A 23,090-nucleotide genomic window follows, 5' to 3' on the forward strand; every position below is an offset into this window, starting at 1 on the left:
CAGAACGTGTTGGTGATGCTGATCATTTGTGCCGCAATAATGAGAAACATAACAAGGACATAAAGCATGCTCATTTTAATGAAAACAATAAGCGTATATATATATTCAGAGGATTGGAACATAGGCTGGAATTCACAGACCATTTCTAGGAGGTCTATAGAGGCTTTAGAGACTGTGGTCCCTGGTTCTCTATCCGCGTTTTGCTTCTAAGCCTGTGATGTTCCATGTTTTGTTGATGGAGGTGAATACCTAACACAAGTCTCACCTTTGTTGGCCAGGATTATTGTCACGTGTCAGGAGGTGGGTCAATAAAGAAAGGAAGCAAGGACAGGTATGTTCCATGGGTAAGAAGTGAGTGGGTAGTCCGGCTGGTGTGGCTCAGTGGTTGAGCATTGACCTATGTATTGGGAGGCCACGGTTCGATTCCCAGTCAGGGCACATGCTCAGGTTGTGGGCTTGATCCCCAGAGTGGGGCGTGCAGGAGGCAGCCGATCCATGATTCTCTCTCATCATGGATGTTTCTCTCTCTCTCTCTCCCCCTCTTCCTTCCTCTCTGAAATCAATAAAAAAAAATTAAAAAAAAATAAAAAGAATCTCTCCTCCACTGCTTATCTTCATGGGGGTTTCTTTTTAAAAAATATATATATTTTTTAATTAATTTTAGAGAGAGGGGAAAAGAGAGGGGTAGAGAGATAGAAACATCAATGAGAGAAACATTGATGGGCTGCCTCCTGCACGCCTCCCACCGGGGATCAAGCCTGCAACCCGGATATGTGCCCTGCCTGGGAATCGAACCAGGGACCTCTTGGTTCATAGGTCGGTGCTCAACCACTGAGCCATGCCGGCCGGGCTCCATGGGGGTTTCAGAATGAAATGTACCAGCTCCCCCACAGAGCCTCTGACAGATGGGGGCCTATTGAACAGGGAAAAGGAATAGCTTGCGTCTGAGAGGGAGGGACACACAGTCCCTGAAACCTATTCTCGGGGAGATGTGGGTGTTGGCGGGACCCAGTGACCCACATTCAGATATATTTGCCTCTTCCTGGGGGCAGGTGGCTCCATCCCAGAAGGCTTTGCCTAGCAACCGTAACCAAGGGCACGTGTGCACGCAGTAGCCAGAGAAGATGGGCTTCCTCCCGGGGCTCCGTCTGTGTCTCTGCTTCCCTCACCTGAGATGATGGATTCTGACAGCCCGACAGGGTCCCCAGACCGGATTCACTCTCCTCCCACGAACTTGAACTCTGTCTGACCTCTTCATCCGGCAGGGGGAGAGCCCTAAGGGATGGTTTCAATAGGATATGGAAGCAACGTTGGAGGGTCATGACAGGGTGGTTGGGACATAGAGCAGGTACAGTGCAGGAACATGGTCCAAGCTTTTCATTTTTCTATTTAAAAAAAATACATATTTTTATTGATTTCACAGAGGAAGGGAGAGGGAAAGATAGAAACATCAATGATGAGAGGGAATCATGGATCAGCTGCCTCCTGCACGCCCCCTACTGAGGATCGAGCCCGCAACCCGGGCATGTGCCTGTGACCAGAATCGAACCTGGGACCTTTCAGTCTGCAGGCCGATGCTGTATCCACTGAGCTAAACCATCTAGGGCCATTTTTTATGTTTCATTTGATATTTTAGTGTCCTCATTAATGAAGAGGCTACTCAACTTTTTGTTTATGGTTCTATTGAGTTAGTTGTGTTTTTCTGATTGATTTGGGGAAGTGTGCTTTGCGGAATAACACACACTCCACTTCTCACTTGCTCACCACATATATATATATATATATATATATACACACACACACACACACACACACACATATATATATATATATATATTTTATTGACTTTTTTACAGAGAGGAAGGGAAAGGGATAGAGAGTCAGAAACATCGATGAGAGAGAAACATCGATCAGCTGCCTCTTGCACACCCCCTACTGGGGATGTGCCCACAACCAAGGTACATGCCCTTGACCGGAATCGAACCTGGGACCCTTCAGTCTGCAGGCCGACGCTCTATCCACTGAGCCAAACCAGTCAGGGCTCACCAGTTATATTTTGATGAATCTTCACTATTCTTAATCTTGCGGAACATGACCTGTCGTTTTTTTTGCCTTTATGGCTAGAGCTACTCCAAGGTCAGGAAGCTATTATGTATTCTTCATAAAACTTTATCATCTCGCCTTGCACATCGAGGTCTGTGACTGATGTCTAGTGATGTCCTGTCTAAGGTCGGATATAGGGCCAAGGTTCATGTTCCCATTTGGGTATTTAATTGACATGGTACCACTTCTTGAAGAGCCCGCCCTTGCCCTTACGACACTGGAGTGTCACCTTGGTCGTAGATAAGATGACCATGTATGTTCAAAACCAGTTCTGGACACTTCCCCCCCCCCCCCCACCCCCATCTATCTTTCTTTCATTAGATCAATATCACTCTTTCTCATTACAGCTTTCTAATAGGCCTTGCGGTCTTGTTGGGGATGTCCTTCAGTTCTCTTTCTCTTCTTCAAGATAACCTTGCCGACTCTTGGACATCGGCATCTGTATATATAAAAGCCTAAGTGACCAGCCAACCGTCCGGTAGCTATGACCAGGGGGCAGACGCTCAATGCAGGAGCGGAAACCACAGGCATGGAAACATGGAACAGACTGATGAATCTCAGAGGGAAAGGGGGAGGGAGGAGGGCGGGAAGAGATTAACCAAAGATCTTATATCCATACTAGAGGCCTGGTGCATGGATTCGTGCACTGGTGGGGTCCCTCGGCCTGGCCTGCGGGGATTGGGCTGAAACTGGCTCTTCATCATCCCCCGAGGGGTCCTGGATTGCGAGAGAGTGTTTGCATATAAAAATGTGGAATTCGCTTGAAAAGTTACACAAAGAGTACATTCTGGAGGGAGAATTTGCAACGTCACAGGGTAAAATCTTCCATCCTGCGAACAGAGAACATCCTTCCAATTATTTCTTTTTAAACCCCTCTCACTAATTTTAAAAATTCCTCATTTCAGCCTGGCCGGTGTGACTCAGAGGTTGAGCCTCGCCCTATAAACCAGGAGGTCGCGGTTCGATTCCTGGTCAGGGCACATGCCCAGGTTGTGGGCTCGATCCCACTAGGGGGTGTGCAGGAGGCAGCCAATCCATGATTCTATCTCATCATGGATGTTTCTCTCTCTCCCTTTCCCTTGCTCTCTGAAATCAATAAAACATTAAAAAAATAAAAAAAGACAGTGGAGATAACTTGACTAAATTTGCTAACAGCCCCCAAAGCTAAGTACTTTCTGTGTCAGCTTTTGATGGAAGGGAAATTAGTTTCAGCTCACTGTAACCACACACAGGCCACTTGGCGCTTGTTTGTCGCTGGTGAGCGATGCTCGCTCTCTCTCCCATGACACGCCTAATTAGTTCAAAGGCCGAGCAAACAGCTGGATCTCCAGGGATTCCGTACCCATGAAATTGCTTCACTCGTTCCAAAGTGCTGTGCTTTTCCGTTTTTAAAGGAAGTTCTTCCACTAAATGAAGTTGTTATTTTAATTGTATCCCCATTCCCCCATCATGTCCCCACTGCTGCCTTCTTCTTGTTAATCCATTCCGGTGCACATGCACCCTTTCCTACAAGTTCTAACACAGAGCTCTGGTCCTCTCTTCTGTTTTCTTCAGCTTTTATTTTTTTAATGAAAAAATATGTTTTCATTGATTTTTTTTAGAGACAGAGGAAGGGAGAGGGATAGAAAGATAGAAACATCATTGATTGGCTACTTTTGCGCCCTCCCCCCCCCCCCGCCCCCGCCCAATAGGGGATCAAGCCTGCAACCTGGGCATGTGTTCTGACCAGGAATCGAACCGTGGCCTCCTGCTTCATAGGTCGACGCTCAATCACTGAGCCACGCCAGCCGGGCACATTCTGTTCTCTTTATATTGGGATAGCTCGTACAAACCCCCTCTTTCCACCAACAGTGGCTTTTTAATACCCTCCGTTGTTTTAGAATAGCTCATCCATCTTTTTAAAGGCTTCTGATGTCCTGATCAAGTGAGCTAAGTTCTAGGGTTCTTGTAAGAGAGGGTCTGTAGGCTCCAGGCAGATGGGGAAATGGAATAAGCACTTTGACCTTCACTTCTTTTTTTTTTTTTTTTTTTTGCTGACTTTGGACAATAAAATTAATCCTATATAATAAAACCCTAATATGCAAATCGACCTAACAGCAGAACAGTGGGTCGCTATGACGTGCACTGACCACCAGGGGGCAGATGCTCAACGCAGGAGCTGCCCCCTGGTGGTCTGTACGCTCCCACAGGGGGAGTGTGGCTCAGCCACAAGCCCGGCTCACGGCTGGCGAGTGCAGCAGCAGAGGCGGGAGCCTCTTCTGCCTCCCTGGCAGCGTTAAGGACCCCTCAGGGGATGTCTGCCTGCCGGCTTAGGCCCTCTTAAGGAAGACTGGGGAGGAGGAGTGGGTGGAAAGAGATTAACCAAAGAACTCGTATGCATATATGCTTAACCCATGGACACAGACAATAGGGTGGTGAAGGCCTGGGGTGGGGGGTGGGGGACGCTACAATGGGTCAATGGGGGAAAAGGGGGACATCTGTAATACTTTCAACAATAAAGATTAAAAAAAAAACCCAGCCAAATAAAACAAGTGAGACATAATTTAGAAATAGAATTTGGCAAGCTGTGCCAGGTTTAAGCAGAGCCATATGTTAGCAACTACCACCTGGCAAGTTTGTTTGAAAATATTTTGGGCATGCCGTCTACCCCACTTGAAAATATTTGCTCTGCAGTTAACGTGGCTGATTGCAAAAAAAAAATAAGTAAAAGAAAGGTGACTCACAAAGGGACACATGGATGTAAGGGAAAGAAGAGAGAGAGAAACTGGCCAGAGAGAAAGAACGGAATTATCTGATTGAAGGCAGTAACGTTTTTTTCAGAAGCAGCAGATTCTGAGTTGGGTTATAGAAGGTGATAGTTTAAGGGGTGAGACACGGGAAATGCCAACTGAAGATTAGTGCTGGGGAACTTTTCTAAAGCAGATTTCTCCAGCGGAGGGCCATTTAGTGTGAAATGGATGTGTCTTCTTGGTTCGCGATTATCTTCAGACCCCCCCCCCCAAAAAAAAATTCCCAAATCTAGAAGTTTCCCGTGTAATGCCCCTTAGAGGCCCTGGGGCCCTGACCTTCACCATGCTTTAGGCATGTCTCGTGTTCATTGTTATTTAAAAAAACAACTTCAGGCCCAGCCATGGTGGCTCAGTGGTTGAGCGTCAACCTATGAACCAGGAGGTCACAGTTTGATTCTCGGTCAGGGCACGTGCCTGGGTTGTGGGCTCCATCCCCAGTGGGGGGCGTGTAGGAGGCAGCTGATCAATGATTCTCTCTCATCCTTGATGTTTCTCTCTCTCTCTCTCTCTCTCTCTCTCTCTCATCTCTCCACTGTCATCTGAATTCTAGCGTCTCTCCTTTTCTTCATCCTTCTTGACTTCAGTGCTACTTGTCTTGATCCGTTACCATCAGTAATCACAGATGTGTTTTTCTCTTTGTCTCTGGATCATGCATTCAATAACTTACTCCGTGAATATTGATCACCTCCCACTGGGCCAGACACAGACTCAGTGTGAGATACTAATGAGGAGAACAAAGGGCCACTCTTTTGGTTCCTTTAATGAATCCTTCTCTCTATTCAAAAAGAAAATTATGTGTGAATTCACACACACACACACACACACACACACACACAGGCTTGCTCCATACATTGTGTCATTTCATCCTCGTACATGCAAAGATTAGGAAAAATAATTAACTCGCCCGAGGTCACTCGTTAGGAAGCGATAAAGTCACGATTCAACGTAAGACCCTTTTCACAGAAGCACAATGGTTCTTCGTGTCGTGGGCGTGCGGCGAAAGAATTCGTGTTGTTCTTCTCACGTTTCTTGTAGACTGGTTCCTTGGAAGGTTTGGCTCCTAAGATCTTCCCTAGACAACACAGGAGGCTGTGAGAGTTTGACCAAGAAGTACACTACTGCCCGGCCGGTGTGGCCCAGTGGTTGGGCATCGACCCATGAACCAAGAGGTGGCCGGTTCGGTTCCCGGCCAAGGGCACAGGCCCGGGTTGTGGGCTCGATCCCCAGTAGGGGCCGTGCAGGAGGCAGCCGGTTGATGTTTCTGTCTCATCAATGTTTCCCTCTCTCTGTCTAGAACAGTCCTGTCCTCAACACGTCAAAGGTGAAGGCCTTTACAAGCCACCGCCTCCCCGATACACATTCTCTGAGCCATTCCGTAACTAGCATTCCTGTCTCCTGTCAAACGGTGACTCGTGTCTGTCCCAATTCTTAATAGCCTTATTCTGAAACGAGCTCATTTGTCGCACTCATGCTGGGTGCTGACTTGGAATGGAAACATTAAGTTCCAGGTTTGGGGGTATCTTTGGTTGGTTTTTTTGTTTGTTTGCTTGTTTTTAGCTCATTCACCGCATTAGCCCATTAACACACCACACACATTCAGCCCTGGGTTCACTCCCTCTTGAAGCGAGAGATTTGGCAGCCCTGCTGGCTGGGTGTGTCTCCAGTGAGTTCCAAAGTGGAAGGCCTTGCAAAAAACAAACAAACAACCCCCCCCCCCACCAGTTGTCTTTTCCTTACGACTAAGGAGGTTTTCAGAGGGAGAGAGCGAGAGAAGCACACACCACCTGCAGTACCATCTCCTGGACACTGGACTCCAGGGGTTCCTGTTGAGCCAGGAGGGGTCTCCCCATCTGCCATTCAGCTCCAAGACGGCTGAAGGGTCTCTTGCCTGCCCCCCTAGCCTGTCGGGGTGACCCCTGCACCTTCCCGCCTCAAGGCAGGAGCTGCCTCTCTCTCTCTCTCTCTCTCTCCCCCTCTCTCTCCCTCTCTCTCTCCCCTCCCTGTCATACAGCTCTGCTCTTGCAGTCTTTCCTTAAACCCTATTCATCAGCCCCTCCGAAAGGCCTCATTACGGAGAAAATTTAAAGAGTGACAGGATGATACACTGGGAACTATGCTGTGCGGAATATTACAGTCCTGGCCGGGCCAGATGACCCAGGGTCCCCCTGGCCTCCCGTGCTGCTGTGATTAATGAGCCCCATTCCCCAGAATCCTGAAGAGTCCCCATTTCTCTCGGCACCGAAGCCGGGGAGGAGCCGGGGAGGAGGGGAAGCGTCTTAGACGAGTGTCCTTACTCTTCAACTCCAGCTCTTGGCCCTACAGTAGGGACAGGGAATAGCCCTGGCTGGTGTGGGTCAGTGGATAGAGCATCAGCCTGCGGACTGAAGGGTCCCAGGTTCGAATCCCGGTCAGGGCACATGCCAGGATTGCGGGCTCGATCCCCAGTAGGGGGCATGCAGGAGGCAGCCGATCAATGATTCTCTCTCATCATTGATGTTTCTTTCTCTCTCTCTCTCTCTCTCTCTCTCTCTCTCTCTCTCCCTCTCCCTCTCTCCCTCTCCCATCTTCTCTGAAATCAATAAAAATATATTTAAAAAAGAAATAGACGACTGCCCGGCCGGTGTAGCTTTTATTGTAGGCTCCTCCCAAAGTTTCCTTAGCTACCGGAAGAAAATGTCATTTAGCACAAAAACAAACAAACACACAGACAGGCACAACAAAACAACCAACTCCCATGGGCCTTCAGAAATGAGGGCGGTTACGGCACGCTGGCCACTTATTTCATTTCCTAGCTTGCTCTACGGGTTATCGTCATTCCTACTGTGTACAGAGAGCAAGACTCAGCAAATGGGCTCGAGGCTAAGTTTGATTCAGCGCCGACGGTGGTAAGGAGAGCTGCACTGGGGCACAGGCACTCGCATTGGCTTCTCTGTTTCCTGTGGCGGTTTTGGGGGATACAACAGCAGAGAGTGGACATCATGTGACCTCCCTCACCCCGCCAAAGCCCACATTCTTTTAAAAATATATCTTTATTGATTCCAGAGAGGAAGGGAGAGGGGGAGAGAGAGAGAGAAACATCAATGAGGAGAGAGAATCATGGACCGGCTGCCTCCCACACGCCCCCCACTGGGGATCGAGCCCGCAACCCGGGCACGTGCCCTGATTGGGAATCGAACCGTGACCTCCTGGTTCCTAGGTCGATGCTCAACCATTGAGCCATGCCGGCCAGGGCAAGCGAAAGATTTTTACTATCTGTTCCTTATTGGAAAAAAAAAATTGCCTCTTGATACAAAGCAATATGTGTTCAGAGATAGAAACAGCATGAGAACAAGACCTGCAAAGCATCAGGGGAGGACTGAGGGCCTCGGCTCCTGTTTGCTTTGGGGGAAATCCAGGCCATGTGACAGCGATCCAACGAGAAGCAGAGCCTCCCCGTGGGCTTGGCCCCGAGCGTGAGAGAGAAACCCACGTCCCGGTGCTGGGCCAGGAATCGGAAGGTTCCTGGCCGGAGCCCAGGCTCTGCTTTGGGGCTGGCTTCGCATCCTCTTAGTCAGAGATCCGGCTCCATGGCTCTGAGCGTTGACCCGGAAACCAAGAGGCCACGGTTCGGTTCCTGGTCGGGGCACATGCCGGGATTATAGGCTCGATCGCCGGTCGGGGGCGTGCAGGAGGCAGCCGACGGATGATGCTCCTCTCTCATGGATGTTTCTCTCTCTTCCTCTCTAAAAATCAGTGAAAACATTGAAAGAGAGAGAGAGAGACACCGACCCCTGTGGTTCTCCCAGTCACATCAGCCGGCTCCTCCCTTCACCAGCGTCTCCTCCCTCTGCAGTCTGCCTTGCAGGGCACGCTGCCATCCCCAGGATGAATGGTTCCCTCCGTCGAGCTGCAATTACAGGTTTTAATCAGTTCATTATTTCACCTCATTTTGGGGTCCTGACAGTTTATGCTGCAGAAACTAATTGAATTGGCTTTATCTCAAGGCATTTCCATACGATCTTACCTTGCCCCGTGGGATTTTTTTTCTTTTCTTCTTTTTTGCTGATGGTCCAGCGTCGCCCTAAGTTCCCTGTTCTACTTTAAAAAAAAAGGGAAAAATTCTTACCGTTACATATATTTCCCCCTCTGGAACACATTACATTCCTTTCCTACTCAGAACAAGGTGGGCTTCGTATAAAAGGACAAATCACAACCTCTGGCACGGTATGGCGTACACGAACTTCTCACATCAAAGGCGGCAGAGAGGTCGCAAGGTAAAAGCCTGATTCGTCTCCGTAGCTTCTCTGTAGATGGATTTCTTTAAAAAAAAAAAAAAAAAAAAAAACGTAAAAGAGCTGAATGACACTAGGTCTTTTCAACCCATTCATCTTTCCGCCGCTGCCGTTTTTAGGCTAAGAAAGAGGCCTTGCCCCGTAAGCATGTCCGTGGCGGTACCGGCATCAGCCTAGAGTTCACTGCGGTCCGTGGTGGGAACTCAGGGTTCGGGGCTGCCTCCCACAGGGCCGACGGACCCCACATTCCCAAGGTTTTAGCTCCTAAAGGAGTCAGAATGTCAGCTCATCAGAGCAGTATGAGAGCCGTAACAGCCAAGGAGACCAGCATGAATTTCTCTCTGGGGTCAGCACATTCTCTTCCTATACAAGGAGCTACATGAGAACCTAAACTACGATTAGAAGGCTGGTGAGTGTAGGATCCAGCCGAGGGAGGGCTCCTGAGGGTCAGAAGATAACATCGCTGGCAGAGGACATCCCGCTGCCGTTCAGAGCAGGGGTGGGAACGTCCGGCCCATCGGCCATACGAAGCTCGAGAAATCATTTGGCCTGGCCCTGTCACGGCATTAGGGGCGAGTTAACGAAATGTTTGACCAAATAGAGCAGGCTGTTTTAAAAAAATATATATATATATTTTTATTGATTTCAGAGAGGAAGGAAGAGGGGAGAGAGAGAGAGAGAGAAACATCAATGATGACAGAGAATCCTGGATTGAATGCCTGCTGCACGCTCCCTAATTTATTATTTTAACATTTACTTTAGTCTACCAGTCTCTGACACTTGGTATTTTTCAGCATACGTGTCAGGATTTGGGCTCTAGGGGGAGACAAATGAGGCTTAAGTACCAGCTCCACCGCTTACTAGCTATGGGACTCGAACAAGTTCTTAAATTATTGAGAGACTCCATTTTCTCGTCTATAAAGTAAAACAGATCAATGGACAGAGCCTGGCTCCTGTTAGACACTCAGTAAAGACGAGAAGAAGGATGGCTGTGCCCGGGTTGCGGGCTCGATCCCCAGGAGGGGGCATGCAGGAGGCAGCCGATCCATGATTCTCTCTCATCAATGATCTCTCTCTCTCTCTCTCTCCCCCTCTCCCTTCCTCTCTGAAGTCAATTATATCTATATATCTCTATCTCTATCTCTGTATATCTATATCTATAAAAGTGACCAACCGTACATCCATCCGACCCACCTACCGACTGGCTGGTACATATGATTCGCGCTGGCTGGCAATTTAAAAATAAACGCTGATTCGCTGGTGCCAATCGCCCACGTGTGTTTCGATCTGTCTCGTCTGTTATTGTTATTGTTTATTAATCAATTTATATATTATTTTCATATACGTTTTACTAATTTCATTTCATCTCTGACACTTCTTTTAGAGAGAAAGGGCGAATAGCGATATCAAAATGTTTCTTCTAATTAATGTCCTTTCAAGGTGCACGAATTCGTGCACTGGGCCTGTAGTACCATATAATAAAGAGCTAATATGCAAATGGTCATGACGCCGTCATGCTGTAATGGCTCAGATACTCAACACTGGGGAGAGAGGACTGGGGACCAGCCAGGCACAGATGAGCTCACGCGAGAGGGTGCAGGCTGGGCTGAGGGACTCCCCCCATGCTCGAATCCGTGCACCAGAAGGATGGTTGGGTAGAAGGTGGGTTCGTGGAAGAATCTGAGACGGGATACATCAGAAGAAAAATAAAAAACATAGCCTGCCTGTTCTATAAAGGCCACCGCGTTGCTGGCTGGCTCGCTCTCACCGATGGTGCAGGAATACCAGGGTCTGGTCAGCACGGGCCGGGGACCTCGGCCGTCAATAGTGAAGGCAGCGTGACTCACCTGCCCCCCTGTGTTCCCGCTCGTGGGGGGTGGAAGGCTTTGACTGACGTGGCGGTGCAGGAATCGCCTCAGAACCCCGCTCTGGACTCCGGCTGCCCCTGAAACCTCGCTTGCTCTCTAACGAATCAAACCTTTGAAACCTGCTCCATGATATTGCAGACACCTCGGCCAGAGCTCCAGGGCCAGCAGAGCCCGGCCTCGCCAGGGGCTGGTCTTCCCCTTGCCAGCATTTCCATGCGACGAGGAGGCTTGATCTTTCCGAATCAGGAACCGGCGGGCGGAGATGGTGCGGGAATACCGGACTGGGTGTTTCGGGGAGCGGGCAACCTCGCAGCTGGCGGAGGGCCGCGGAGGCGCGTTTTGAGGGAAATGTTCGAAGGCGGCAGGTAGCTAAGGAGTCGGGCTTCATGCTGGTGAGCAGATGATCTGGCTCCTTCCAGTCCGTACTGGGTCCAAACGCACTCATGTGTTCTTTCCTTAATTCTTCCCATTCTGCAAGTATCCTGTGGGAACGTACGTATGTTTCTTCTCCCAGCAGGCGGCACAGAATTCCCTCTGCTGGGAGGCCTAGGGATTGGTGCAGCCGGCATTTATTTATTTTTAAATCTTTATTGTTGAAAGCACTACATATGTCCCTGTTTTTCCCCCCATGGGCCCTCTCTAGCCCCCCATCCCAGGCCCTCATCACCCCACTATCTGCGTCCAGGGTTATGCATATATGCATACAAGGTCCTTGGTTGATCTCTTGCCTCCCACCCACCCTTGTCCCCCGCCCTCCCTCTGAGATGCCTCGGATCCCCTCCGCTCATCAGTTTATTTTGTTACTGAGGTGCCACGTATGCGTGAGATCATAGGACACTTGTTCCCCTACTGGCTTATTTCACGTAGCGTGATGCTCTCTGGGTCCCGCCACGCTGTCTCAAAGGGTAAGAGCTTCTCCTTGTTCACTGCTGAGTAGTATTCCATAGTGTAGACGTACCACAGCTTTTTTATCCACTTGTCTGCTGATGGGCACTGGGCTGTGTCCAGATCTTAACTATTGTAAATTGCGCTGCTGGGAACATTGGGGCACACGCATTCTTTCTGACGGGTGCTTCGGGGTTCTTAGGATCTATTCCTAGAAGTGGGATCGCTGGGTCAGGTGGCAGCCCCAGATTTAATGTTTTGAGTACACTCGGTCCTGGTTTCATAATGGCTGGTGCCGCCAGCATTTCCGTCAGGGGGCGGCCTTTGCCAGTGTGCAAGTGCCCCTCGGCATCTCTGATTCGAGAGGGGGTGCACTCCCTCTCCATTCTTCTGAATGACCTCACTAGGCAGCTGCCTCCTGCACACCCCCAACTGGGGATGTGCCCGCAACCAAGGTACATGCCCTTGACCAGAATCAAACCTGGGACCTTTCAGTCCTCAGGCCGACGCTCTATCCACTGAGCCAAACCGGTCAGGGCGGTCATTTCTTCATTACTTAATAGCCCTCACGGTTTCTCGTAACGTATCTTTTCTTAAACGCTGCCTTTGCTGGGAATACAGTCGCTCCGGCTCCCTGGTGGGAATGTTTGCATGGTACCTCGCCTTCCGTCTCGTCAGCATCACCTCGTTTGTCTCTGAGTCTGCGATGTGGCTCCTGTGGAGAGAATACAGCCGCGTTGTGGGGTTTAAATCCGGTCTGACAACCGCTGCTGTTTGCTGGGGCTGCGTGGTCCCCTCACATTTAACGCTCTCACTGTCAGGTTGGAATTACAGCCACCGTGTGTCTCTCTGTGTCACGTCCCAGGTTTCTCGGCTGAATGATCGGCTCTTCAGACACTTGTTTGCTGAGCCCAACCAGGGGGCCAGGCGCCGCGGCGGTCTCGTCCCTCCTGTCCCCACAACTCCTGCCGCACCCCTGGGACCGGGCACCCCCTCGAGAGAAGCGGGGCTCCCCCCTCCCCAGCACCCCTCGGATCTGAGGATTCACGTGTCCCAGCCACGGAGAGGAGCAGGAAGAGAGACAGCTGCACGGGGACGGCCGGGCTGGTATAAATACACGTTTAATTGCACGGCAATTACGTACCAGGCTGGATTTATTTAAGTGCCGTGTCATTAGAGCAAAAAACCTTGATTGAATCCTAACCTTGTCAAGGCCCCGCTGTCTTCCTGTGCTGGCAAAGTCTGTGTCCTCCTCTGTGCCGGCTGCCGAGGGGAGGGGAGGTGGTGCTCCATTAGGGCAGGCATCCTCCCTCCCCTGGGACCCCCTCTCAGAAGCTGCAGAGCCATCCATCGCATCTCTCTCTCCGCAGCTCATGGCGGGAGGGTGTGATGAGCTAGGGGGACTTATCCTCCTATATAATAAAAGGCTAATATGCAAATCGGCTGAATGGCAGAATGACCAGTTGCTATGACATTCAGTGACCACCAGGGAGCAGACGCTCAACACAGGAGCTGCCCCCTGGTGGTCAGTGCACTCCCACAGGGGAAGCACCGCTCAGCCAGAAGCCGGGCCCATGGCTGGCGAGCGCAGCAGCGGTGACAGGAGCCTCTCCCACCTCCGCGGCAGCGCTAAGGACCCTGCAGGGGATGTCCAACTGCCGGCCTCGTGGACCTAAGCCGGCAGTCAGGCATCCCCCAAGGGGTCCAGACTTCAAGAGGGCGCAGGCTGGCCTGAGGGACACCCCTCCTCGCCCCCCGCCAGTGCACCGGGCCTCTAGTTGCAAATAGAACTCGTCCCTCCTGGCCGACTCCATAACCCAGGAGCCCAAGACGAGGGAGGGTGTGACACAGGTCCCGCCTCCATGGATCAATGGCTCCTTGAAATGGACCCTCTTCCAGGCCCCAGGTCTGTTTGCTCATCAACGCCAATGGGCTTCCGGCCTGGCACCGCCACAGAGGGGTGGACCTCGGGCAGGCCGACCACCTTCCCCAGGCAGCTCGGGCTCAGGGCCTTGTCCTCCCCCCCGCCCCTCCTTTTCTGACCCTGGCTCCCTGCGGTCCAAGGTTCCCTGTCTGAGTTTTCTGAGGGAGGAGGTATGTTTAGAAGCTGTGATCTGCTCTCTCCCTCACAGCACAGGCAATTCCCGGTGCCTGGGGTCTCTTCTAAAATGACCCCCTGACTACAGGGAGATAAAACAAAACCAACGTTGTCTCCACGTGCGGAAGAGAAAGGGGAGGTCTAGTTCGATTCCGGTCAAGGGCACGTACCTCGTACCTCGGTGGCAGGCTGGATCCCCGGCCCCGGTCCCAGCACGTACAGGAGGCAACCAATCCAGGTGTCTCTCTCTCACATCGATGTTTCTCTCTCGCCGTCTCTCTCCCTCTCCCTTCCACTGTCTCAACATCAAAGGAAAAACAGGTCGGTGCTCACGCACTGAGCCACGCCGGCCGGAATCACAGACGTGAATCCTAGGCCGGTTACACATCCGTCCCCGTGTGACCAGCACGCCTGGTGAGCTGGATTTTCAGCAGTCCCTTTGCCGTTGAACAGGCAGACCTGGCTGTATGCAAACACACGCAAGGGATGCGGAGGTGCTCGTTCTCAAACTTGCAAACGTCATCCGACTCCGCTCGCTTCCCCTCTGCCTGCCGTCTGGCTCTAGCCACAGGGTCTACCAGACGGCCCGCTTGCTTCCTAATTGGGAAGGGATCTGGTGTTTGTCTCTGTGACTCTATTTCATACGCTCCCTTTTCCTGCCAGACCCCAGGTCCCCGCAGCTGGGAACAGAAGAAGAAGAAAAAAAAACACACACAGGATTTTGCACCGGGTTTTTATTCAAACATCAACTTTTCATCTTTGCAGGAGCAATTAATTTTCCCTGTTGAAGACGACAGAGAAAAACCCTTATCTTTGGCTCTTCCTCCCGGGCGCAGGGCGGGTGCAGTGGGGGAGCAGAGGCCCACCGGTCTCCCTTCTCCCCCTGCTGAGCCAAGATGAGTCGATTTCTGAACAAAATGCTCATAAAACCTAAAAAGGAGCTAGTCATCTGGTTCGTTAGCATGGAGCATCAGAAGCTATTCATCAGGAGAATAAAAATTTTAAGAATCTACTTTTATCCGGGGCTTTTAAAAGATGCGTGAAAAAGCTCCGATAGTTTTAAAAATGTCCCGTTTTTCTTTCTCTGGGTCCTGTTATTTTTTTTTATTTTGCCTCCGGCATGATCAGAACTGTAAAATGGCCCTAGCCGGTTCGGCCCAGTGGATAGAGCGCTGGCCTACAGACTGAAGGGTCCTGGGTTTGATTCCGGTCAAGGGCACATGCCCGGGTTGGGGGCTTGGTTCTCGGTGGGGGGCGTGCAGGAGGCAGCCGATCGATGCTTCTCTCTCATCATTGATGTTTCTCTCTCTCTCTCCCTCTTCCTTCCTCTCTGAAATCAATACAAATATCCTATATAATAAAAGCCTATTCTGCTAAGTGTCCAGTCGGCTGGTCGACCGTTCAACCAATCAAAGTGAAATATGCTAATGATATGCTAAGGCCACTCAACCACTCGCTATGACGTGCACTGACCACCAGGGGGCAGACAGTCGACTGGTTGGCCAGTCACTATGACTTACACTGACCACCAGGGGGAAGGCACTCCAACAGGTAGGTGAGCTTGCTGCCGGGGTCTGGCCCATCGGGACTGAGTGAGACGGGCCAGACATGCCCTGGAGCCCTCCCCGGCTGGCCAACCTCCCACATCCAATCCGGGACCCCTCCAGGGATGTCGGAGAGCCAGTTTCGGCCTGATCCCGCAAGCCAGGCCAAGGGACCCACTGGTGCACGAATTCGTGCACCGGGCCTCTAGCATTAAATAATTTTTAAAAAGATGTAGGTCTTACAAACGTTCCTGCTACTTGGGACAAACCCAGAGCCAAACCCCATCCCTGTGCCCAGAGAGTGGTTGGTACATGTAGCAACTTCCCTCAGTCAGGTACACAGCCTGGTCTTTGCCACAACTTCACTGGCGATTTTTTGTTTTTATCTTTGTTGGGTTTTTTTTGGTGCTTTGGTGGTGGTTTTTAATTTTTTAACATCGAAGACGCCAGAAGAATAGGGCATGCGTTTGTGGTTGGGATTAGCACGGAGCCTCGTAGCATTCAGCGTCTGCCTTGCATCTGTTCGGGGAGCTTGCTGTATTGACGCTTACTGGCCTGGGGCTCCCCCGGCGATGTTAGAGATGCAACATTGGCACAGCGCTGACACGCCGATCTGTTTTCTCTGAGAAAGAAATTGAAGATCTCCTAGGACCGTGGTCGACAAACTGCGGCTCTTTGGCCCCTTGAGTGTGGCTCTTCCTAAGCCTTAGGAGGACCCTAATGAAGTTAATAACAATGTACCTACCTATATAGTGTAAGTTTAAAAAATTTGGCTCTCAAAAGAAATTTCAATCATCGTACTGTTGACATTTGGCTCTGTTGACTAATGAGTTTGCCGACCACTGGCCTAGGATATTGAGCCCTGGCTTTCCTTCCACTTCCTGGTGTCTGTGTGTAGAGGCTGGATTGAAGGTCGAGGTTAGGATGGGACTCGGGGAGGGGGCGGCCTTGGAGAAGGGGGTGGGGGTGAGGGAGTCCGGGGCTGCAGGATCGAGGCCAAGATCCATGATACCTTCTCGTCCTCCTCCTCCTCCACCAGGCAGTTCATATGGACCATCCGCCGGGTGAGTGGCCGAGAAAGAAGCCACATGGCCCCTTGGCTCCTGAAACACCCCGGCCGCTCTGTCGCGGGGTTTTATCTGCCATAAACACTGGGGGCTCCTGTAACAATGGTCTGACTCGGGCCAGCATTTGCACTCGGGATGTTGAGAGGTGGGCCCGGCCGGAGTGGCTTCGAGGTCACACGTCGACCTATGAACCAGGAGGTCACGGTTCGATTCCCAGTCAGGGTGCTGGGATCTGGTGACTATGCGGTCCCCGCCATAAACCACCCATTTCCGTTGGCTCTGGGTTCCAGAAAGCACTTCTCTGAGGAGGCCGCAGAGAAAGGGTGTTGCTCGGTCAGCCAGGGACCATCTGGAAGCTGCTGTTCCTGTGGCTCTGGCTGTGTGGTTTCGGGGTGTGTCAGAGGCAGCTCTGGGTGCAGTGAGGGGACTCGGGCAGCGGCCACACCCCCTTTAGTCACGTTGGGTGGTTATCTGCTGGTGGGGAATCCTCTGTGTCCCCCCCAACCTGTTACTGCTGCACGTGGGATTCTTGGGATGCTGTGGGAGGAGGAGGTATCATGAAAGCTTTATAGTATTTGTGTACTAGAGGCTCGGTGCACAAAATTCGTGCACAGTAGGGTCCCTAGGCATGGCCGGCAATCAGAGCCAATCAGGGCCTTCCAGCTGCTGGCCAGGGCCCTCCGTCATTCCGCACCACCCCGTGATGGTCAGCATACGACATAGCAAGCGATAAAACTCCCGGTCTCCCGGTCGAACTCCTGTGGGGACACTTTGCATATTAGCCTTTTATTTATTTATTTATATGTGTATTTATATATATATATATATATATATTTATTTATTTATTTATTTTAAATTGATTTCAGAGAGGAAGGGAGTGGGAGAGAGAGAGAGAGAAACATCAATGATGAGGGAGAATCATTGATCAGCTGCCTCCTGCACGCCCCCTAACGGGATTTGAGCCCACAACTCGGGCATGTGCCCTGACCAGGAATCAAACTGTGACCTCCTGGTTCATAGGTTGAAGCTCATCCACTGAGCCACCCAGCCGGGCCATGAGAAAAATCATAAATAGATTTTTTTTCAATTGGAGGGATTAGCACCAGGCATGTACATTCCAGAACGGATGCAGGCAAGTCGCTCTGTAGTTAATAACTTTTGCTTCATTTTGTGAGAAAATATTGGTATTGCACTAATTTTTTAAATAGCACGGATAATTATACCCCCATTAATGATGTCAAATATTATTACCCAATACATCGTTCCAATTATCTCTTCTAAATTAAACAGCGGATCTCCAACAAGTTAATTTTAAATAATTATGCCGAATGATAATGGGACGGAGGGCGCGCCGGCGTCCTCCTGATGAACACGGAATAAAACACAGCCTGGTTTCCTGTCCCTGGTCCCTCAGCTTCTGCCCGCCCCCAGCTTCCCGTCCATCAGTCACTGACCACACACATGATGCCCCCGACGCCCCGGAAGATTCAGCCACTCGCTGTCCACACCACCCCCTCCCTTGATGCTGGGATTTTGCATCTGTCACTCCTTTTATTTTTTTAAATACATTTGTATTGATTTCAGAGAGGAAGGGAGAGGTAAAGAGAGAGATAGAAACATCAATGATGAGAGAATCATGGATCGGCTGCCTCCTGCACGCCCCACACTGGGGATCGAGCCCGCAACCCAGGCGTGTGCCCCGACCGGGAATCGAACCGTGACCTCCTGGTTCACAGGTCAATGTTCAACCACTGAGCCACACCGGCCGGGCTAACGCTGCATTTCAGTCGGCACCGACGCCCAGGTATGCCACAGGCTGGGTTTTGTTCAGCCCGTTAGCATGCAGAATTATTTTACTCTGTGGGACGCCGTCATTCCCCAACCAAGAAAACAAACAAAACAAAAAAAGCAGAACTAATTGAGATCGTCATATCTCAATAAATATGCAAATGAAAAAAAATCAACACAAAGAAATTCTATTTATCACATCATAAAGCTGCAAATCGCTGTACTGGCTGGCTCGGAGGCGCTGCGAGGGCTTTGCTGAGAGACTGTTAGAGAGCCGGGCCTAGGGGTTTGTCTCTGAGGAGGAGGAGGATGAACTGGCCGGGATCACGGTGTTGTCAAGCCTCGTTCCCAACGCTGTGGGGAGGCCAGGGGGGTAAAAATTCACGAGTGTTCATAGGCCACGTTCTGTGCAATGACATTAGTTCTCCTTCCCATCGTTTCAAGAACAAAGCTAGTAACGTGCCCATTGCACAGAGCAAACTCGGGGAAGGTGACCTCTGAATGTGTGTCTGCAGGATGTCAGCGCAGTCAGGTGAACAGGAAGACACGAAACCAATTTCCAGTGTTTTCCCGATGCATTTCCCACAGTTGAGTATTAAGAGTCACCCTGTTGATGGAAGCATAGTTTGATTTCTGCATAGTATTACTTATTTTTTTTTAAACATTTTTATTGATTTCAGAGAGGAAAGGAGAGGAAGGGAGAGAGAGAAACATCAATGATGAGAGAGAATCATGGATAGGCTGCCTCCTGCACGCCCCCTACTGGGGATGGAGCCCACAACCTGGACATGTGCCCTGACCGGGAATCGAACCGTGACCTCCTGGTTGATAGGTCGATGCTCAACCACAGAGCCACACCACCGGGCAGAGTACGTTTCTTTATGAGGATGGGGAGGGATTCCCTGGGATGAATAAACAGGTAATAAGATGACTGCCTGTCAGAGAGTCCTCACTGCTCTGGGCGTAAGTCCGTCTTCAAACCAGTAGAGGCCAACACGCATAGAATTGCTATTACCTCGGGCATTGCTATTCGGCAAAAATACGTCACCTGTCAGACGCAGCGCGAAGGACCTCGCTGGAACAAAGGACGGAAAGGCGAGGGGCCTGCTACTGCTCTCGGAAGATTCTAAAGAGGAGGACGCACACTTTTCCGTCCAGACAGGCGGGGTGGGCAGGAGCGATAGGGCCGTTTGACTGCGTTTTGCTAGACTTGCGCGCAGTTTTGCTCAAAGGAAATAAGGTGATGGGCTGGGTGGTGGCAGGACCCTTGGCAACCCCGACCCCTCACCGGAGACACTTGATACCAGCAGTTTATTATTATTATTTTTGTATGTCCGTCCCCTTTTCTCCCCACCCCCCCTTTTTAGTAAATTCTGTCCTAATTCTTGTTGCTTACCTGTGATTATGGTTCCCATAATTTTCAGTCGCCTTGCTCAGCTTTAAACATGTGCTCTTATTTTTTTATCTTTGATCTTAGGTGCTGACTAACTAGTTGATAACTAAATAATTTGAATGAATAATGAATGAATGGATGAATGAATGGATGGGTGAGAATGGGCCGAATACCAACAAACAAGTCTTGTTTGCTTGGCAATGTGGTATTTATCTTCTCCACGCTGCTGTGCTGGCCGATAGAAGGCTGGGGAATCTCGGTGTGTTCGCTTTCTTCCATCCTCCTTCACATGAAGACATTTCATGTGAACCAGCTGTTGGCGCCATGGAAACCGAGCCTGCGGTCCTACTGTGCTCACGTGATAACTGGTGCCCTGAGGAGTATGTTTGTCCCCTCTCTTCACTTCCCCCCCAACTTCCCTAGCGGTTGCGTTGCGTCTGTACTTTTGTCACAAAACCAGTTGGTTTTGCTCGCGTGGATCAGTTCCTGGGTCCTCTGTTTCCTGTTATCGATCTACCTGTCTACACCCCGGCCAGCAGCGGGCCGTTTTGCTGATTGTAGCGTTATAATCCATCTTGAAATGGACTAGAGTGAGTCCTCCCACTCTGTCCTCATTCCCAAAACTATTTTAGGTGATTTTAGTTCTTCCGCCGTTTCCATATGCATTGTAGGGTCATCTTGTCTGGATCCACACAAATCTTTTTGGAACTTAATTGTGTAAAATGTGTGTATAGCCATTTGGGGGGAATTGACATCTTTACAGTGTTGACTCCTCTAGGCCAGTGATGTTTCTCCACTTACTTAAACTTTCTTTGATTCTTATCCACAGATTTTAGATGTATTTTTTAGCATATAAGTGCGGTACCTGTTTTGTTCTATTGACACCTAAGTATCTCTCTCTCTCTTTTTTTTTTTTTTTTACTGATTATAAATGTTTACTGATTTTAACATGCTACTGTTACAGGTACAATTGATGTTTCTAGTTAATCTTATAACCTGTGATCTCACTGAGCTCTCTTATAGTTCTAGAGGTTTTTTTTTTAAATTTTTATTGTTGTTCTTGTGCGTTCTTCAATAGAGACCATTTTATCTTTTGCTTTCCTATCTACATGTCTTTTATATTCTCTCCCTGTCTTGTTATGCTGGCTAGAACTTCCAGTTCTATGTTGAAAAATAGCAATGGGGAGAGTAGACATTTTAAAAAATATATATTTTTATTGATTTCAGAGAGGAAAGGAGAGACAGAAATATCAATGATGAGAGAGAATCATGGATCGGCTGCCTCCTGCACGCCCCACACTGGGGATCGAGCCTGCAACCCGGGCATGTGCCCTGACTGGGAATCGAACTGTGACCTCCTGGTTCATAGGACGGCGCTCAAGTAGGTGCCGTGGAGGCGAGCTTCGCACTGTCCCCCTCCTCTCTGTTCAGGCACAAGCATCCCCCAGGACCGACAGTTTAGGGCACCAGGCGCCCGGGAGGCATGCAGGCAGCTCCCGCCCGTCAGTGGGTAGTGAAGACACGGCCCCTGGTTCACTTTCCCAGCGGATGTGCGACCACGCCGTGGTTACCCGTTTACGTTGTTTATGGCGCGGCAGGTGGCTGAGCAGCTCTGTCCGGTTGATGAAGCGCTTGCCTTCTGCACATCACGGCGTAGGAGCCCAGCACGCGGTGAACCCTCATTGGTTAAGTCCTAAGTAGGGAGCGACGAGAAAGTCCTCGGGAAAGGAGGTGCCTCGTGCAAATGAAGGAAATAACAGCAGGTCCTGGGAGGAAATTCCCTTCGTCCACGTTGTACGGCCAATATTTGTTTTCTGTTTCTGTCGCCCCCTTAGATCTCTCGCTGGGTGTCCCATCTATGTATATAAAAGCCTAATATGCAAATTGTCCCCGCGGGAGTTTGACCGGGAGACCGATCGCTTGCTATGACGTGCGCTGACCACCAGGGGGCAGTGAGGAATGAAGGAAGGCCCCAGCCGGCAGCCAGGGAAGGGAGGCCCCGATTGGTCGTGATCACCAGCCAGGCCTAGGGACCCTACCCGTGCGTGAATTTCATGCACCCAGCCTCTAGGTTGTGAATAAACTGACAGGAGAGATGGGGTGGGGGGAGGGGGGAAGAGACATAAACATAGTCCAGATGCTATTTCCCTACTTGCTCTCTGGTTTATGCATTTCAACCTGGACTCATGTTCTCATCCCAATAAACCGTTCATGGTGAGGAAGGGGAGCTATGCCGTACGACTCATGCGTTCGGAATGTGAGGTGGGCGGGTTTTGAGCCCTGCCCGCCCCCGTTCCAGTCCCTCCGTGTCCTGGGAGTGAACACGCCAATCCCGGACGAGCCATCGCATCCACCTCTGGTCGCTCACGTCGAGCCCAGAGGACCCTGAAGACCTTGTCCACGTCCTGAGCCTGGGAACCTCGTGACCGCAGAGTCCGCCGGCTCAGGAGGGAGGCGGCTTCGGTTCTGTGTGGTTTCCTCCCTCTGTCCCCAGGGAGCGGGCGACACCCGGGTGCTCTGAACGCTGCCCGTTCCGGGCACGGGGACGCCGGGGTTCCCCGCCCAGAGGAGACGAGGCCCACTCTTTGCTTCTGTCTGACTCCTTTCTACGTGTTCCTTCCTCTGGGTAACTTCTCTTTCCTCTTCCTCTCTCCCTTTCCCCGTCTCTGTGCCTCCTCCCCTCTGTACGTCTCCTTCCCCTTTCCTTCCCTTCCTTCTCGTCCTTCCTTTCTCGTCCATGTGGCCCGGGGACCCGCGCAGATGCAGCGGCGGCGGCGGCAGCACCGTGGAACTGGATGACGAGCCCCCGTGCTTGGAGGAGATCGACTACGGGCCCGACAGCAGCTCCGACCAGGAGGGGAGCTGCTCTGAGCTGGACCAGCAGATCCGGGAGTGGGCCTCCCTCCAGGACCAAGATGAGGAGGAGGAGGAGGAGCAGGAGGAGGAGGAGGAGGAGGAGGAAGAAGGGCCGGGACTGGGAAGAAGAGACAGCCCATAGCCCCCAGGTTCATGGCGAGCTCCGTGACTGCAACCACTGGACGAGCAGCTGTGTGATTCCTTCGCTGTCGGACACGCACACAATAGGGGAGCCAAAGCCAGCCCCTGTGAGCCCCGCAGCCCCGTTTCTAGATTTAGCCCCGTTGCACGAAGCGCAGAGGCCGGTGGTACTTTGTCATGACGCCCTTCTCCACGCACAGTTCACAGAGCCACGTGCCGTCCTCACGCGGACACGCAACCCAGGAGCCCGGCGTGCGTGCAGTCGTCACGCCTGCTGCCCCTCTCGA

The 23,090-nt window shown here is 51.0% G+C and overlaps 1 protein-coding gene across 1 annotated transcript in view; it reads left to right on the top strand.

The window, feature by feature from the left end:
* The window catches only part of AGBL1 (AGBL carboxypeptidase 1), a 264,433-nt gene extending 241,629 nt beyond the window's left edge, over positions 1-22,804 (top strand). The window contains exon 23 of the mRNA XM_070400703.1: positions 22,567-22,804. Within this exon, the coding sequence (XP_070256804.1) occupies positions 22,567-22,804 (238 nt within the window). The remainder of the gene's footprint in view (positions 1-22,566) is intronic.
* The last annotated feature ends 286 nt before the right edge of the window (positions 22,805-23,090 follow it).

This window comes from Myotis yumanensis, unplaced genomic scaffold (genome assembly GCF_028538775.1).
Source record: "Myotis yumanensis isolate MYYU_CA2020_CCGP unplaced genomic scaffold, mMyoYum1.0.hap1 SCAF_20, whole genome shotgun sequence".
Classification (NCBI taxonomy): domain Eukaryota; kingdom Metazoa; phylum Chordata; class Mammalia; order Chiroptera; family Vespertilionidae; genus Myotis; species Myotis yumanensis.